Below are 19379 nucleotides of genomic sequence, written 5' to 3'. Positions count from 1 at the left end.
CACCAAAACATGAACCAAAGCTAGATCCACACTGAAGTCAGCAGGCAGCCTGCATCAAGTTGTCCTGGCTGTGGTATCAACATGGCTTCCTCTGACCAGCCTAGCCTAGGCTACCACAGGGATGGCTGCCCAGCTGTACTGCCACTGTAGGCAGATGGGGGTGATGGAGAGAGCACATCTCTAAGCTGAGTCTTCTCTCTCCCCTGCCAGCTACACGGTGGGCATTGTGCAGGAGAACAACGATCAGGTCTGGAAATTCCAGCGGTATTTCCTGGTGCAGGAGTACTGTAACCGTCTAAACATCCCCTTCCCCTTCGTTGTCTTTGCCTACTTCTACATGGTGGTGAAGAAGTGTTTCAAATGCTGCTGTAAAGAGAAGAACATGGAGTCTTCCGCCTGCTGTGAGTGGGTCAACTGCAGGGGGTGGGGGTGGGGAGGGGGGTGGGAGGGGGGTCGGGTTTCAGAGCAGTGGGTCAGTTCAAGGGATGTGTGGTCTCATTCACTACTGTCTCTGAAGATCGGGTATCAGGTCATCCAATGCATGCCTTAAGTGGTTTGAGAACCACTGAGGGGCTGCTAAGTGGCCTCATTTAGGGAAATGACTTTGGGTCAAACATAATGATAACATAAATTAGTTAATTTTCTCCAATAGGATTCATAGATGGTGTGAAACCATGGGTTTAGTTTAGTTTAGTTTTGTTTCATTTTTTTCTTGGTTTGGGAGGTGGGGTTTAGTCTGCCAACTGTAGAAGGACTTTTTTGGGGGATTGCTTTTATTAGTCAGCTATCACTGTAATAAAATATCTCAGGTAATTAACTTATTAGGAGCAAAGATTCACTTGATTAGGTACTAGAGATTGAAGTTCAAGACTGGGTGGCCCCATTGTTTCGGGCCTGAGCATATCATGTAAATCACTAGTCAGGGAGCAGGGGTGACTTATAATGCGTCATGTGACCTCTTTTAAGCACATGCTAGTCCCCAACTCTTGAAGGTGCCACCACAGTGCCATCTTGGAAGCCAACATTTTAATACATAGGGATTTGGAGAAAAAAAAAATCATGTAACCAGTGCCATTCCACTTTTGGTCCCCAAATCTTCATGTTCATCTCATAATACAAGACAGTTATTTCGTGATTAGGGTACCTAAAGTCTTAACTATTATTCCAATATTGTTCAAACATCTAAACTCAATGGCTCATCTAAGACTCTACACAAACTCAGGTGTGAACCTTTGTAAGTATCAAAGTTACGTACTTCCAAGGTCCAATGATGGGAGCTTATCTGCAAAGGGAGGAGACAGCATCTCAAAGCAGATGAAGACCCGGAATGGCTCATTTCAAGTCCACAAGCCCCATGCCAGCATCTGGGGACTATGGAGGCCGAGAGTAACCTCCTCAAGTGCTGCTCTGCCCTGTCGTTTCACTGGCTGCAGCCTACAGTCCACGACTCTCCAGAGAAGGTTTTGTTTGCCACGGGTTGTCTACTGTTTGCTCTTGGTCATCCTGTATCCCTTCATCTCCATCACATCACCTCTCTCATGGCTCTGCTCCATTCTGTTCCATCTCAGGATCTTGTAAGGTGCCTGTCCCTTGACAGCAGTCAGCTATGCATGATGCTCTGACTGTTTGCCTCATAGTATATGATGTAATGCACATAAAACATTTGCATATAATGTTAGGCTGACCACACGTCTTTGAAGGAACTGCAAATATTATGCTTCAGAGAGTGAAAATATTACTTTCCTAGATATGATAATAGGTGGCAACTTTCTCAGAATTTAAGTGTTGAGAGCCATCTTTTGTTGTGGGATTCTTTACATTAAACTGGAGGCAAGGTACTCCTGGCTGACCTTCAATACTATTCCCGGAAACGTGGCATATAGCCTGGCTTTCAGAATATAAACACCTCCAGCTTTCAGTCAGCTGCGTCAGGAAGGACCTTCATCCTCAACTTTAACTGTGTCATTCCAAGACATTAAATGGCACTTTGGAGGTGTCATTAACCATTACACATGTGTAATTGCCTTCTTTGATAAAAGTATTTTGACAAGTTGGATAAGTGGCTGTCTTTCTTTGCATTATCTTGCCAGGGAAAACAAATTGAGCCATTACTAACTAAAAGAGTGGAAGTCTTTATGTTCAGTATGGGAACTGAATGTGCAGATCTAGAATCTAAAAGTACTCAGAACTCACATTCAGATATCACAGGCATTTAGTGACCTGCCCACGTCTATATTTGGTTCCGTCTTGAAATCGTGTTATAAATGAGGGTGTCTCCAGAATCTGGGAGAAGACTGAGGGGGTACAATCAATGCATAAAAGTCATAGTGAGGAAAAGGAACTGAGGGATGGCTCCACTGACAAAAACTTTGTCCCATTAGCATAAGGACTTGAGCTCAGATCTCTGACACACATGTAGAAGGACAGACATAGGGAAGCATGCCTGTAATTCCATTGCTGGAGAGGCAGATCCAGCAGGTTCCCTACAGCTTGCCCACCAGGTATTCTAACCAATCAGTGGGGTTCAGGTTCACTGAGAATCACTGTCAAGAAAAAGGTGGACAGTGGTTAAGGAGAACACCTAATGCTTACCCTCTGGTCTCTATACACATGTGGACCCTTATGCATCCACATGGTAGACAAGCTGTGTACATATAGCCTACAGATGAACACATGCACATGACCACACACACACACACAAAAACACACTCACACACAAACACACACACACATTCACACACACACACACACACACAAACACACACACATACACACACACACTTCTGTTGCAGTGAGGATGGATTTAACTCAGTATAAAGATAAAAGCGGGCTCTAAGTAACAGTCAGTGTTATCTGGAAATGGAAGGAATGTTCTAGAGAACTGCCCCACACTGACTCAAGCTAGGCTCGAACTGATGTGGACTCCATGTGGTAAAAGTCTATTCTCTCAGGTTCTAATACACACAGCCTAGGATCAACAGAACCAGGGAGCTCAGTGTCAGGAAGGCAGATCAGTGTCTGACTTCAGGCTTGGCTTAAAAGAGGAGGACAAAGAGCCTCCCACTGAAGAAAGATGAGAATATCAACAGGAAACCAAACCCCTGTGCCTAGCCAGCCAACAGGAAGGAGCTTCAGCCTAAGGAAGCAAGAAGGTGTGTCAGAGGTGCCTGTTACCTATCCTTCTCCCTAGGGAGACACTGGGAGAGAGATGCTCTGTGGACATTTGGAAGAAGCGATCCTACCCACCCTCTTCCAACAGATCTCACTCTCAGGAGGAGACAAAGAAACAGAAGGACAGGTCCCCTCTCCCCAGCAGAGCCAGAGCCCAGTTCCCTCATTGGAGACTCTCCAGCCTGCTGAGTCCCCTTGGGCTCACTTGCTGCCTTTTGGAGAGGACTAATTCCTGAGCTCACAGCACTTTGCCTTTCCCAGGGGTTCCAGCTGGCAGAACATTCTTAAGAGTACTTTCTGTTTGCTTCCAAATGATGGGGGATGTTGTGGGTCTAATTTTGAAATTGCCCTTTTTTGAAGGAAAAATAGAAATAATGTTCAGAAAGGCAGACTCTCCCCCCCCCTTTTTTTTACTTGTTTAGCAATATCTTCAAGATGCTACTTGGTAATTTCATTAAAAAGGTATATATATTCTGATTTGGAAGGCAATGCATCATTTTTATAGAACATTTGACTACAGAAAAGTACAATAAAGATCCAGGACAGATATGACTGCCACACAGAAATAAATGCCAACTGTATGTCTGTCTGTTCATAGGATAATTCATTCTTTTGTATAGCTGATAATATACCATAAAACATGTTTAATACTCATGAACATATAATTTCTATGCTAAGAACTTTATGAAATATCCTAGTGTATGAATAACCAAGTCCTTATTGTTAAATTTATCGTTTGATTAGGGTCTTTATAAAAAAAAGATTTATTTTTAATTTTTAATTGTATAGGTGTGTGTGTGTGTGTGTCCCATGAGAGTATTTGTATGTGAGTATAGATTCCTGCAGAGGACAAGGCATTGGCCCTCCTGAAGCTGGAGGTATAGATGGTTGTCAACTGCCCAATATGGGCACTTGGAACCAAACTCAGATCCCCTGGAAGAGCAGCAGACATTCAGAACTATTGAGCCACCTCTCCAGGCCCTGGTTTGAGTCTTAGTAATATATGAGGCCATGATTAAAAAGTGATATGTGAACATTTTACCACATGAATCATTATTATGTTAATTCTAGAAGAGAAATGTCTCATTAAAGAATATGCATAGCGCTAATGCTTTGTGTAATGTTTCTCACAACCTCTCGTCCTCTATCACCATTAAGTTGTTACACTGGATGAATTTTCCCAGAATATGGGTGGGTGCATTCCATATTTTTTGCTGGGACAAATATGACCATTAATTTAGAGCCTGCTAATTTTTTTCCAATATAGTTGGTAGAAATGCTAGGCCACCATTTCAGCTAGCCTTTCCTTGACTGTTACAGAAACTGCCATTTTTCTTGGCTGCTTGTCATTTTTGTTCTGGCTGCCTGTGTTCAGAAGTTTCAATCTTTTCTGTGTTGAGTTGTAAGCATTTGATCTGAAGGAACGCCATTGAAAACTAATCCAAAATACACTTGAAAGGAAACTGGTTAGGAACTGTCTTGAAGAGTAATAATTCAGTCATTTTGTATGGAATTTTCTCAAATCCAGTCACTCAAATATTGCTTTGATCCCCAATTAATTATTTCAATTGAGGAGAGTATTAGAGTTTATAAACTCTAACATGAGAATATATGCATTTAAATGGCAAGTTAAGGGTAAAAACCACACAAATCAATGTCAAGTGGCCACCTTCACAAATATCTCTTTCCTGTCCCCATGAGTTGGGGTTTCATGTCCATTGCAAATGTTAGTTATCTTGATGATATGTTCTTTGTTTGGTCTTCATCTGAAAGTCTCAGACTCCATAAGAAATTGAGATAAGACCTCCCTAGAACACATTCCAGGCTAGTTGTGCAGTTTGCCCTGGTTTAGGGGAAAGGGGAGGAGTGGATGGTGGAGGTGAGGCTTTTCAAGACCCAGATCCCCGTTTTCAGAGTAGAATCAATGCCATCAGATTACTTTCCTCTGAAGATCTCCTGACTTTAGACTGAGAGTTAAAAACCTGTAGTCATTATCCAACCTAATGGGTTGTGTTTTCATGTCATCAAAACAGAGGACCAAACGTGAGCACCCTCATTATTAGTGGAATGATCTGGCTAATTCTCAAAAGACACAGATGAGGCTCAACTGGATCCTTATTTAGAGTAAAGATTACATTATTAGTTCACACAGGTGGTCACCACCCTTATTCTTACTGAGAAGTTCATCAATATTCTATTGCTCTTTTCCTGTTACTAGTAAGTAATGGTAGTCCAATTAGCTGGTACAGATAAATCTAATGGTCCTAGTTACAGAGTCTCTTGGATGCCCATTGGGCATTGATTTGGGAAACAGGCAGACAGGCAACCTGAATGTTTTTCCTTTTCTCATTATTTCAGGTTTCAGAAATGAGGACAATGAGACCTTGGCATGGGAGGGCGTCATGAAGGAGAATTACCTTGTCAAGATCAACACGAAAGCCAATGACAACTCAGAGGAGTATGTCAATCACTCACTTCTGTGGCAAGGCACCCTTTGTATATTTAAGCTGGTATATGTAACAGACAAGTATATCTGAACATGCTCAGTAAGGCATGTTTTCATTAGAGAGTGATAGTAACTCAAAAATATTACTGAGGCAATTGCAGATAAATACTAGACTTATGTCACTCTCTCAGAACAGGGAGAGACCAGATCTCGATTAATATGGTTGTTCCCCTTAAGAGCATAGACTAGAAAACATCCTGTCGTGTGTTCTAGGCGCTGAGATCTTGAGTGTAGAAGAGTAGACATTAGCATCCACAGAGCCAAGAAACAAGAGCCATAACTACAGAATAAGTTCCAGGAAGACTCAGAGGTCATGGGCAAGTGCATTATCCTGTAGAGGCCACTGGCATGTTTATCTTTGCAATGTTGAAATACAAAGATAGAAGGTGGCTTGTTACAAGCTATCTTGGAAAATGATGACTATCATATTTAAATTGTGTGGATTTTTAAAATATAAATTCCTATGTGACCCTCAGTCATTAAACTTCTTGAAGAAGTAGGGAAGTCAGTCAAACCTGCAGATGGTATATAAGTAGTGTATCATGGAGCCTTTGGGAGCCTCTCTTCCTATTGTTTAGGCTAACCCTCCTCAGTGTCAGCTGTCTCTTTTCCTAAGAGCTTAATCACACTTCAAAATATGCTTTAACCTGTATGAGTAAATATGAGTACAACCAATCTCTTTGTTAGAATTAACACAGCTACTAAGGTGCATAGGATACTCTTTCTCTTGAGACAGCATGGATGCCTTGTGTTCTAGACTCCAAGGTCTTGGATACAGAGGAAGGTAGATCTACCACCCCATCAGCAAGCATAGCATTAATTTTCTGTCTTTGGGGGTAAGAAAGGAATTATGCTTTGTTAGAGCAAGACATTCAGAGAAACCGATGCAGTTGACCCTGACCTGAGCTGAAAGTGAAGATTACACAGACACCCCCCCCCCACACACACACACCACATCTTATATCCTTTGAAAGATGAAAACACAGCCAAAGAGCCTCCCCTTTCTCTTACTTTTTTAATTTCCTTGCAGGATACGCCATCGGTTTAGACAACTTGATACAAAGGTATGACTCGAGGCTCTGGAATGATTTGTTGTATTTTTAATGTTTTTGAGTTTTTAGTTATAGGCTGGTATATAGGGTCAGAAAACAAAAGAAGACATTTATTGTTAAAAGAAAATTAGATGTGTTTCTTTCAGCTGTCTGCATTATTCACCTAAGAGCTAGACCTTGCAGCAGAATTACTTCTTAAGCTGCCAGCCCTTGTGTGGAATAGCCCCGGAGTATCTTTTCTACTAGATTTTACTGTCAACTTGACACAGTCTAAAACCACCTGAAAAAAGTGTCTGAGTGAGCATCTGTCTAGATCATCCATTTGTCCCATAACTATGTCTGTAAGGGATTGTCTGGATTACATTAATTGATGTAGGAAGACCCAGCCCACTGTGGGTACCATTCCCTGGGTGTGGGCCCTGGACTGTGGAGAGCATGAGCTAAGTTTAGACATGCATGCATGCACTCATTGTCCCTGCTCTTACTGCGGACGAGATGTGACTAGCTCCCTCGAGCTTCTGCCACTATGAATATATTTAATGTATATAGTTGGACACTTTGATGCATGTATGCATTGCGAACTGATCACCACAATCCAGAGTTGGAAGCCCTAACCACATAGTGCCGAGTCTCCTGCATACCACAAGCTGTCTCACTGCCTCTACTTCCCTTTCTGTTGCCTTCTCTGTCCTCTTTCTTCCCACACTGAACAACTGTGCTTGCTTTCCATTCAGAGAATTCTAGGGATCACATCCTGAAGTTTTGTTTCCAGAGCAAGCATTTAGCATCTTTTTATTCTCCTTTTAAACTGGCTTTGATTTTAAACAGCTCTCTTGAGATATCATTGACACAAATTCAATATATTTGAGGTATGCAGTTGGGTATTTTGAGTCAAATATACATTGCAAACACCCATTCCACCATATTCCAGTACAGCTAATTTACATCCCTACGTAGCTACTTTCTCTGTATGCCCTACGATTCAATTCAAGGCCTCTGGACTTAGCACATCTCATGTATATAATAGACAATATTAATGTATAAATGCATATTAACACATGCATAAAGTAGCTCTTTTGTCGGGTACCAGGAGTGGGGTAGGTAGGACAACACAGGAGCTCTTTAGCTGTATACCAGGAGTAGCGTAGCTGGGTTGTTTTTAATGTTTTGAGGAATTTCTGTATTGTTTACCATAACAGAAATACCAATTTTACCTCAATTTTTTCCAGGAAGATTTTTGTGGAGTTTTTGTTATAAGATATTATTTAACAACTTATGCAAACAGATCTAGATAGTTTTTATTTCCTTTTCTTACTTGATTGCACTGGCCAGGACTCCCAACGCTATTTAGAATAACAGTGGTGAGGACCAGAATTCATGTCTTGAGATCTCAGAGATGATGGAATACTGAATATGATGATAGGATTTTTTGTCATCTTTATCATGTCTAAATAAGTACTTACTTTGTTGAGTTTCTACTATGAAAGAATTTGGAGTTTTCTGCTGACTTTCTGCATCAAGTGCATGGACCATGCTGATTCTCTATTCTATCCTGTTTATGTAGTTTATTACAACCATTAGTTTTCTCTCTCTCTCTCTCTCTCTCTCTCTCTCTCTCTCTCTCTCTCTCTCTCTCTCTCTCCCTCTCTCTCCCTCTCTCTCTCTCTCTCTCTCTCTCTCTCTCTCTCTCTCTCTCACACACACACACACACACACACACCACTATGCATGTGGAGGTCAGAGAACAACTCTTAAAATTTGGTTCTCTCCTTCAATTGTGTAGACATGGGAGATTGAACTCAGGTCACCAGGCGTAGCAGCAGATGCCTTTACCAGCTGAGCCCTAGACTTGTTGGCCCTAGACTCTGTGTTCTTGGTCTAGTCTTGTAAGATTGTGTGTATTTAGAGAAGCCCCTACCTAAGTAAGTTTTCAGTACCATAGTGGCTAGCAACCTGCTCCAGTGGAAAATGAAGGGGACTGGATGAAGATGCTTAAAGTGTGTCTTTCTTGAGACCTTTGTTTTATCTGGTGTGTGACTTAATGTATAATTGTCTGACCTGCCTGTCCCTGAAGCAGGACTGCTGTGAGTACTGGCAGGTGTCTTTGTGACTCATGTCTAACTGGGTACAGTTATGTCTGCTGGCCTGGCCATCACTCTGGTTTCAGAAGCTTACTAGACTGTGTTCTCCCCTTATGAGAGGGCAGGGAACCCAGGCGTAAGAAACCCCTGATTCTTCACATCCACACACACTACAGTAGAGACAGATCTTATTGCAGGCTAGCTAAAGGTGTGTTGGTTTGTTTAGCCTTTCCTGAAACCAGTGCTTAACTTCGCTTATTTTCTATTTGTTCTCTGCTTCATTTATTTTATTTTGAGCACCTTAGGCTCTCCTTGAAGCTGCTGGTTAATACCATTTTGCTATTAACAAAATCCTCTGGGGGGAGCAAAACTGCCTTCCATCTCATTATAACAGAAAACAAAGTTATTCTCAGATGACCCAGAGCCAGGAAGTGGAGTTTTCTCCCATCCCGCAGTGTCCACTGAGGCGGCCAGCAGCTCTCAAAGTTCTCTTTGTTCTTTTTTTATTTTCTATTTTTTAATTAAAGGAAGAGGTTATCAATGGAAACAGGCCCAACTTCAACACAGATTCCTCCCCTTACCCCCAAACTTCCAGAGAATAAGTCGCACAGCAATCTGGGAGCCAACTACACAGAAATTAGAACCTGCCTATGCACTTTAGTGAACTACATCAAGCACGTGACTTAAACTTAGGCCATGAACCTCCTGTAATATATAGAATAATCTTATGTATCATTTATGTAAGTTATACTTGGGGGCTTACCGTTTGTGTATGTGTTAGGAAGTATATAATCATATCTTACTAGTATCTTCATAAGTTTTATTAGTATTATATTTTTATATAGAAAAACTTTATTAGTATCTTAGTAAAGCATTACACTCATTTGGGTACATTTGCATACATCTGCATATATTACTGCCTTACCAACATAATCTGATGGCTCTAGGAGGAAGCCCTTCCTTACTGCCTTACCCTCCCTGGGCCACATTGACTGTTTAACATATTTGTCATTTAAAATAGAGTGTTGAAAATTTGTCTTAAGACCGGGTTTTCTTTCTCCCCCTTTCCAAGCTTAACGATCTCAAAGGTCTTCTGAAAGAGATTGCTAATAAAATCAAATAAGGTGGGTGGACGCTCATGGAGAGAAACCAAATTACAATGAGGTGAGTTGGCTAATGTCTCTTCCCCCCTACCCCACCCCCGCTCTGAAAATTTCAGTGTCTTAAAAATATTTTTTAAATTGTGGTGGTTTTCTAACTTATTTCATATGTTGTCAGCTTTGGCAATAAGGCATTGTACAAAGCAAAGCAAATAAGTCACGGTCTAGCGACAAGGAGCAGAAGTTCCTCCTCACGTCCAGCCCCAGTGCTGGCTCCAGGGCACCGTTAGCCCACACGATCTGGGTGACACCTGCCAGCCTTACATTAGTTTTTACATAAATGGAAATGAGGTCATATTGGTCAAAGATTGCTATTTTTTTCCTTCTCAGTATTTTATCATAGATATTTTTGTATAAACGCCTAACATGTTCCTTATTCTCATGGGTTCTTGTGTCTATTGCTGTGGGGTAGGTAGATGTGTGCTGAGCACCTTTCTACTTTCTGAAAATGTTCCTGAGGGTGGGGATGGGAGACCGTTAACAACAGCTCGTTCTCACAATAACACGTAATTCAGTCAATTGGCAGAACTGAACTCCAGGCTTGGCCCCAGCCTCTCTCCATTTGCTTTGAATGTGTTTTCCCGGAACCTGTCCAAATCTTGATACCAAATGTTGAAAACTTTTAGGAGCACAGAGAGGTGGGGATGGGGAGAGAGGCACAGCCGTGGGTGTTCTATTGGCTACAAGCAAACCACTAAACTGTAAGAAATAGAAATAGAGAAGACTCCCGTCTCCATCCAGACTGACTGAGCTCAGCAGAAGCTTATCAGTATGGTTAGGACTATGGTGTGCTGGCCACTTGCCCTGACCTCCTCCACTGCCACCTAATACCCCTAATGCTGACTCCTCACAGTGATGTCCAGCACTGACCCCTCTCTCTGGTCCCGCACATTGGTCTCGTGGCCTGCCTCTCACGCTGGCCTTTGAGCTTGCCCCCGTGCTGCTCTCTGGCACTGGCCGCCTGTGTGGCCCTTTGCCCTGACCTTTGCCTGCAGTGAGTACTTGGACTGTAGGATTTCCTACATAGTGATCAGTTCTGCAGGGAAATCCTGGTGTCTTTGGCCATCTGTCTGTGTTCCTTAAGTCCTGGCAGTCACAGCTCACATCTACAGCTTCCGTTATGGAAGGCTTATGCCTGACAGAATCTGAGTGCGAAGTGGCACTTCCTGAATAGGCCGAAGATGTCTCGTCTTGAGTCCTCAGGAGGAGCCCATTTCAATACCTTCACAAGGATCCTTAATTTTTACATTTTTAAAAAGTTGAAAATATACAGCACTTTGGCTTTTGAAACAGTTTTTCTTCATCTATAAGCTGAAAAAAAAAAACCAGGAACAGACAAAACAATTCAAATGATAAGAATAAATATAAACATGATTAAAGATAAAAGTAATCAGAAAATTCTCAAATCCATATTGATATACTTACCCAGGATGCTCTGATCTCCTCTTCCTTTCAGCTATTTGACTGTGAAATGGGCAAATGGGCAGATGGACTGGCCTCCTACCCATCTACCCTGGACTTAGCTTTGGCCTTCATTAATATGCTTAGAGTTAATGAAAGGGTGAATAAAAATGACTGGCAAGGATGTGATATTACTCTTGCATGTGCACACCATGTGCTAGTGTGTACACAGTGTGTGTATCATGTGCTGATATGTACACAGGATGTATATCATGTGCTGGTATATGCACATGTATGCACCTTGTGTGTATGTGTGTGTATGTGTGTGTATGTGTGTGTATGTGTGTATGTGTGTGTATGTGTGTGTATGTGTGTGAATGTGTGTGTATATATGTGTGTGTATGTGTGTATGTGTGAGAATGTGTGTATGTGTATGTGTGTATGTGTGTATATGTGTGTGTATGTGTGTGTATGTATGTGTGTATGTGTGTATGTGTGTGTATGTATGTGTGTATGTGTGTGTATGTGTGTGTGTATGTGTGTATATATACACAGTGTGGGTAGCATGTGCTAGTATGTGCACAATATGTGCACCACATGCTGTCATGTGAAAAAGAAAGACAGTGTGGAAAAAGGATCGCAGAAAACAAGTATCAAAGTCAGGTATGGCAGATGCCCTTGTGATGTTGTCTCTAGGTGACTCTCTGAGTTTGCTGGCTGGCCAAGTCAGAAAGCTGTATTTTGTGAGAGACATCATGCCAAAAAAATGTAACAGCATCTGAGGAACACCTGAGGCTGTCCTTTAACTTCCATATGCACAGGTACACACATATACTAACACACACAGACACACACTAACACACATAGACACACACTGACACACACTAACATACAAATACACATACTAACACACACTGATGCACACTAACATATACACTGATAACACAGAAACATATATTAACACACTAATACACTAACATATACACCGATACACATACTGAAACACACCAACATTACACAAACACACACATAACATACTGATAAACTGACATGTATTAACATACACGATAACACACTAACATACACTGAAAACATATATACTGACACACATACTAACACACATTAACATGCACACATACACCGAATAACAAACATTAACAACATACATTGGCACACACACTAACACATACTTGTATATACACTAACACACATACACACGCACAAATTAAATATATGGCCCATGAATTTTATCCAGTGTTATATCAATGTCATTTTTTTGCATACGTTTTACCTCTAGGTAAGTTCTTTCTTAAGTGTTCACACCCTTAAGAAAAAGTTCAGTTTTACTGGCCACCAGCCCTGAGTGTCTCAGACTCTTTAGTCTTTCAGTGTCTCTCAGCACTTCTTTCTCTAGGGCCCAGGGTTGTCACCTTCCCTGGGATGGTACATCAGGGCAGAGAAAGTCCACCTCAGGGGAGTGAGAGCTGGCACAGGTGGGGGTGGGGCAGGCAGAGGCATTTAGCACTGCTCCCATCTTTATCCAGATGTCAGCCTTTGGTCCAATTACTTGGATTTTTTTTTCTTTTTCTTTTTCTTACACTCTGGCTGGAAGTAAGGCTCCAGAGCAAAGATCTTCTTTCTCTGCTTTGTATCAGGAGTGGGCAGCCTCTCCAAGCACGGTGAGCAGAAGGTCCCGGGAGATGGCCTGTTTTCCAGAGAAAGGTCTCCAGCCACATTGTTTCAGTTTCTGAAAAAGAAAGCTTTTGATTGCCATCTTGAGTCATTTGAAAACTACATTTTGATAAATGTCGGCGTTTTTCTACTTGGTTATCTACTCATTTTGTGTAGCAACCACTGAACAAATAAAGTCCTTCTTGGTTCCCCAGGACTTAACTTAGGTGGGATGAGTTGGGCCTTCCTCAGAGAACCTTACACACTCACAGGGGCTGGCTCCCACACAAGCACAGCCAGTGCCACAGGCTAATATTTAGTAGCATGCCCAGACCTCTTCCCAGTATATTTTGAAATGAGAAGAGGTGGGAAATTTATTAGATTTATTAATAACTTTTATGAATTTATGAATTTGTGAGTTACTAATAATTCAGCATCTTCGTTTTCACAGGTCAAATCAACCATCTGGATTTGGAGGCTCATGGGGCACTGGTGGACAGTACTGCTATCGACTTCTAAAGAAGACATTTTCAGGTCCCTGAGCAGAGAGCGGATGACTCATAGTCACCCTCGAGGGCATAGGTCAGGGAACAAAGTGTCCAGAGGACTTTGCACATGAAGAGGGGTGCAAAGGACCGTGCTCCTCTGTGCAGGTGCCTGCATTTTCTGCATCTCAGAGCCTTGTCCTGATGCTGAGGGTTTAAGTGTTACCACACTTTTCCCACCTTTGTCTTGTGCACCTCCCAGGACTATGACCCTGTCCTGCTGTTGTATCTATTTCCTACTGCCCCTCCTCTGCATTGTATGATGAATTCATCGACATAGTGTCAAAGAGTCCTACCCCTCCCCAAAGAAAAAATCAGGCCAGATTCTAAAATACCCTAGGGCAACCTCTCCTTTCTCACATGGGGTCGGGGGACACTGAGGCATTGACTTTTCTCTGGGGCTCACCAGGACTCTGCTGAGGGAACCACCCAGGAGGAACCCTTGAGAGGAGACCTTGCTCCTTTTGTTTTCAGGACAAAACTCCCTCCTCCACTCATTATTTCCTTATTGAAAATAGCAAGTGGATCTCACAGGGCATTAAAGGGCATAGAGGAGAGAAATGTACATCACAGCCTCCCACTCCCATAGTCATCGCTCACACTTCCGTGTGTTTGCTCAATCCCAGCCTTTTCTATGCATGCTACACTTCACTTTTAGAAATCTTACACGCGTCATCATCATCTGCACATAGAGTTTTCTATAGGCCTTTTCATTTAACTATGTTTTCCTCACAATCTTTACAAGCATTAGCAGTAGCTCAGTAATAGTCAAACCTCTAGCCATTTCCACAGTGTAGGTCATTGACAGCTGACTCCACCTGAGTGTTGAAATGAATATCTCTGTGCATGTTTTCTCTCTGCATTAAGAACATCAAGAAATCTCCTATGTAGGATATTAGATTCTTTGGGATATCTGTTGATTATCAAGCCACTCGCAAGGCATTTTTTCATCAATGTATAGCAAAATAGGATGTAGTTAACTTATGCATAAGACATAAGATAAATGGAGCTCTCTCTAGTAAGATGTATTATATTTAACTCTCACTTTAGGAATAAGCCAGCACTCTTGTTTGGGCGCTGTGGAGCATGTGGGTGTTGGTACAGACGTTGAGTAATTATCTGCTTGAACACTCCACCCCTGCCCTTCTCTGGAGCTGTGGTATCTGTGCTCAGAGGAGCTCGGCCGAGGGAGCATAAGGCCACTTGAACACTCATAATTGTGAGTGTTAAAAGTGAAAAGTTTTTCAACTTTTCCATACATCATACACTCAGCAGCCGAGGGAGCGACCCTCAGCACGAAGCTGTTGAATGAGTATTTAGGTAGAAGAATGACTGAAGCATTAACCCAGATGTGTTTATTTTTATCTGGTCTGGCTATTCACGCCCTGCAAATGTCAGCAGAGAGGCACGGAACGAAGGCTGCCTGACTTTTACCCCACCCTGGCCTCTCAGTTCTCTAACTCACTGGGGTCACAGAAGCAGAGACTGGACAGGACACATTTATGTAATGAAAATGGCCAGTGGGTGGAAAATTGAACATTGCTCTGTTAGTAAAAGCATTCTGCTTCCATTTTACCCTGATGACCAAGGTGCTTGCCGTGTCAGAAACCACCAGGAGGAAGGGTCTGTCCTCTACACAGGGACTCGTTAAAAATAAAATGTAAGGCAGCATACAAACTGATCAGACAGAAAAACAGTCAGAGCCTTAACTTCAACTCAAGTAAGGAACTGGGCTAAAAGAAGCAAGCGAGACTTAGCCTAACCTGTCAACCCTCACTTAATCAGCGTGTTCACATGTTCATATTTCCACACTTTCTCTCCACCGGCTTAAGAGAACAGTCTTCATATGCAGGATGACGCTGAAGAAGAGTTAGAAGATGCTTAGAGTTGGCTCGCACGGCTACTCCGCAGGAAGTGTGCTCGTGTGACATCACTATTCCTAACGTAGCTCCTGAAAATAGCTCATCTGTCAAATCAAAGGTGCTACATCTTTTGGTCCGGTACTAACCATCTGTAGACTTGTATACAACCCCAGAGACTCCTGCATCATGGCTTCAGTGTGAGCACATCAAACAGTGGCGGAATTGCCATGTTTATGTGTGGCATTCTAGTGGGAGTAAACAATAAAAGTCATTCTTTGCTGAGTTATGGTCATTCCTAAAGGGGTGTGAGTTACAGGGATGGTAACGGGCCCATGCTGAGTGCACACAGAAACAGGTGAACTGCACGCACAGTTGGCATTGAGAGATTTAGATACTATGGTCCCCTTTTTGGTAGGCGTATTTACTATTTCTCTGTTATTGTGACAAAACACCCTGATCAAAAGTAACCGCTAGAAGAGGTTCTTTGGGCTTATGGTTCTAGAGAGATAAGAGTCTGTCACGACGAGGAGGCCTGACAGCAGGCATGGTGACAGGAGCTGAAAGTTCACATCTTGAACCGTACGCACAATTCAGTGTGAGCAAACTCATTGAATTTTAATCGCAAAGTAGGCCTGTACTTTCTCCATCAAGACCACACACCTCCCCCAGACATCACCAGCTAGAGATCAAGAGTTCAAAGACACCCCAGTATTATGTTATTTGTTTAGGAATCCATCTATAGCCTAAGGGTGTTTAGCTTCACTGACTCAGAACCACACCTCCCATTGTGTCACCAGTGTTTTTGAGAGGTTATGGGCATTCAGATGTAGGTTTCTCAGCAGCCTAGCAGATCACCCTGGGCTAACCTGGACATCTTTGTCTTAATCCACAAACACACTTCACAATAGAGCCACCTGTGCCCAGCATGGGACTAGAGCTGCTGGATAGAGCTGTGACCCTGCTAACATTCCCAAGTCCTCCTGCTCCAAAGGGACGTTCCACCCCAACCCCAGGAGGAATGAGGGAAATGTAGCTTCATCCACTGCTTCTCTGTGGTCCACAGGAGAGACTAGTCACGTAGTAGTCATGGAGGAGTCAGTCGATGCCTATGGTCTCTGTCTCAAAAACAAACTGCTCAGAAGTCCGGTGGGCCCGAACTTTCTCCATTTCCTGCCATACTTCTCTGATATCTCATCCAGGCATGAGAACACTGGCCTTTATTCTCCTGAAGAAAAAAAAAATTCAGTATTTGGTGGGCTGCCCCATTTGTCTGTCAGACCTGAGCAGACACCTCAGCAGCTCAGCTAATTGGAGTCTAGTTGGGTTATGGGTATAACGTCCACACTGATAGGACCAGTGTTTTGTTGTCTTGCTTGTCAAGTCCCCTCACTCCTCATACACGGACATGCTCTTAAGTATGAAGTATTCCTCTGTGAACACTTCATTGGGAAGAAGACGGCTTAAAATCATTGGGAGTAACTGGCAGGCTGTGCTTTCTACCATTTTATAATCTACTCAGGTAGAAGAAGGGATCTCAGACAGAGGGTCAACACCACAAGGACACTAAATGCTGGAGTAGGTTCTCACCCAGGGACTCAGAAGGTCGGAGAGTGAGAGAGGTCTCTCGGGCTGTGGTCTTGCTGTAGCAATGAGAAGATTGGCTTCCTCTGAACTCCCCTCAAGGAACTGGGGGAACAGAAAAGAGTGCCCAGTGGGCAGCTGCTACTAGGCATCGGCAGTGGGGGGAGGGACATTTGAAGTTGTTGGGGAATGAGGGTGAACATGGAAGACAACGCAGCTGAAATGGAATGACTTAGGGGAATGAGTTGAGGGGTGTATGTTTAGGGCCCTTCAAATTTGTGGGACAGGACAAATATTTTTCAAAGATAATAGACACTTGCCCTTAGAAGCTTTGCAGGTATGACTGCTGTGTCACATTGATGTCAGTAGGTGGCAGAGAAGAGAAAGGCTTTGTCTATGCTGTGTTCTGACGTGTGAGCATTTGAATGATTAGCCTAATATTCCAAAAAAAAAAAAAAAAAAAAAAAAAAACAAGCCTGAGATGACCTCTATTACAGGGCAGTGCCATGCAGGCCCGATGAGGTCCTAGGACAGAGAGCAAGCTGGAGATTAGAACCACCTCACCTGAGACTGAGGGCCCCAGGCAGGAGTAAGCCCGATATAAGATCCTCCCATGAGGCCTCCCAAGAAGATCTGGCAAGAAGCAAGCCCCAGGGACCACCAGGCCACTGCCACGGGGTCTGGATAAGGAGCTAGCCTGCAATGGCCTCTAGTCCAACACCACACAGGCCTGGTGGGGCAGACCATGCACAGCACACACAATGTAAAGTACTCAGATCAGGAGATCACACAGAATTTTCCAGAACATGCGACATATTATGCCAGGCATCAAGGTCCTGTGTCTTCATCATGCTGAGAGACATACCCCTAGGATTCTGGGTAGATTACCACTGATTGTGCTGCCCAGTGTCCTGATACAGGGTATTGGGGATTCATTAGCCCTGTCTTACTTCTGCAGGCTCATTGTGTGACATCCCCTACCTATCTCACCTCAGGGCAGCTGCCTGGACATAATGCCATGGTAGTTGCCCCAGAGCCCTCTCGCCCTGTGCCCCTCTTGCATGACCACCCAGGACAGGCTGACCACTGGCCACCCAAGGGGCTGACCACTGGCCACCCAAGGGCTCCACACCCTGGAAGAAGACCAAACTGCTAGTGTCGCACTCCTGCCTCATGGATTTCCCTCTCCTTTGTTTCATGTCTTGGAGGATCTTCTAGAAGAAACTGTAGAATCTCTTTCAGTGATGAGGCAAGTCGCCCTGACTGGGAGCTTCTGTGACTGAGGAGATCATGCAAGTGGCCTTGTCGATTTTCTTGTCTGTAGAATGACCTCCTTTCCTCGGAGGGGTGAGAGGATTAGATGAGGCAGCCTGGGAGGTTCTGTCAGAGTCCAACTTTAGAGTCACTCCCCCCAGGCCGCTTGCCTTGAGAACGTCTGTTGACAGAGCAGCCTCTGGCTCCTCTGTCCTGTGGAACCTTCCTAACTCCTTTACTTATGGTACCCATAGATCACCTCATGCTAAATGAAAACTTCAGCACCTTGACAGACCTATAACCCATTCCCCATCTTCTGCCCTGGTTGGGAGGCTGTGGTTGTTGGTCCTCAACATATTCTGTTTAGACTGCCCTCTGGCTGGGCTGTGGAGTTCTTGAGGGACAGACATTGTCCAGGTGGTTTGTTTCATTTGTTCTGTGTGGGCACTGCAGGTACCCAGTGAGAACTGTGTGATTGAACAGAGTCATTCTCCAGCATGCCCTGAAACGCCCTCCAGGCCCTTGTCCCTTCTCTCTTTTTTTTTTACCTAGTTGAAATATTTCCTAGCCCTAGCTAGCTAAGCACACCCTATCTCCTGTGTTTCCAGTCCACCAGTTCTTCCTCACATGAGGATGGAAGCCAGTCTGAGGGTTTGATGACAACCCTGGCAGCCTGCCTGTGAGGTATTACGGTCACTGTGGGTGGTCATGTGGCAAGGCTCTCTAGAACCAATGGAAAGTGTCTGCGGGATGGGATTTATCAGGCTAAGAAGTCCCACAATCCACCAGCTGGGGTGGTTTGCAGTTTCATCCCAAGTCCTTTCTTAGGAACTAGGGGTGAGAGGGCTCAAGTCCCAGTCTAGGGGCCAGGAAAAGTCAGTGTTGAAGCTCACCAGTCAGGGTGGGTAGAGGGGGAGGGGAAGGGAAGGGGGAGGGGAGGAGAGGGGGAGAGGACAAGGACTACCTCTCTCTCTCTTCCTTCTCAGATAGTCTGGGGATGGATGATATTCATCCACCCTGGGGGAGGAAATGTCTCTACCAGTTACAGTAACGCACACACAACCCCTGCCCTGCAAGACTCCCAGACACCCAGAA

General features: G+C 43.6%; 1 protein-coding gene and 1 non-coding gene across 2 annotated transcripts in view; both read left to right on the top strand.

Annotated features, from left to right (window-relative positions):
• The window catches only part of Trpm8 (transient receptor potential cation channel subfamily M member 8), a 72572-nt gene extending 62639 nt beyond the window's left edge, over positions 1 to 9933 (top strand). Inside the window, exons 21-24 of the mRNA XM_052192727.1 lie at positions 211 to 401; positions 5530 to 5629; positions 6708 to 6741; positions 9883 to 9933. Coding sequence (XP_052048687.1) covers positions 211 to 401; positions 5530 to 5629; positions 6708 to 6741; positions 9883 to 9933 — 376 coding nt within the window. The remainder of the gene's footprint in view (positions 1 to 210; positions 402 to 5529; positions 5630 to 6707; positions 6742 to 9882) is intronic.
• A 7412-nt stretch (positions 9934 to 17345) lies between these two features.
• On the top strand, positions 17346 to 17472 carry LOC127693146 (small nucleolar RNA SNORA17). Its single transcript, XR_007979621.1, has one exon. It is a non-coding gene; the product is annotated as a small nucleolar RNA SNORA17 (small nucleolar RNA).
• Positions 17473 to 19379: the final 1907 nt, after the last annotated feature.

Source organism: Apodemus sylvaticus, chromosome 9 (genome assembly GCF_947179515.1).
Source record: "Apodemus sylvaticus chromosome 9, mApoSyl1.1, whole genome shotgun sequence".
NCBI lineage: Eukaryota > Metazoa > Chordata > Mammalia > Rodentia > Muridae > Apodemus > Apodemus sylvaticus.
The sequence above is the reverse complement of the archived record's forward strand: the minus strand, read 5'-3'. Positions and strand labels throughout refer to the sequence as shown.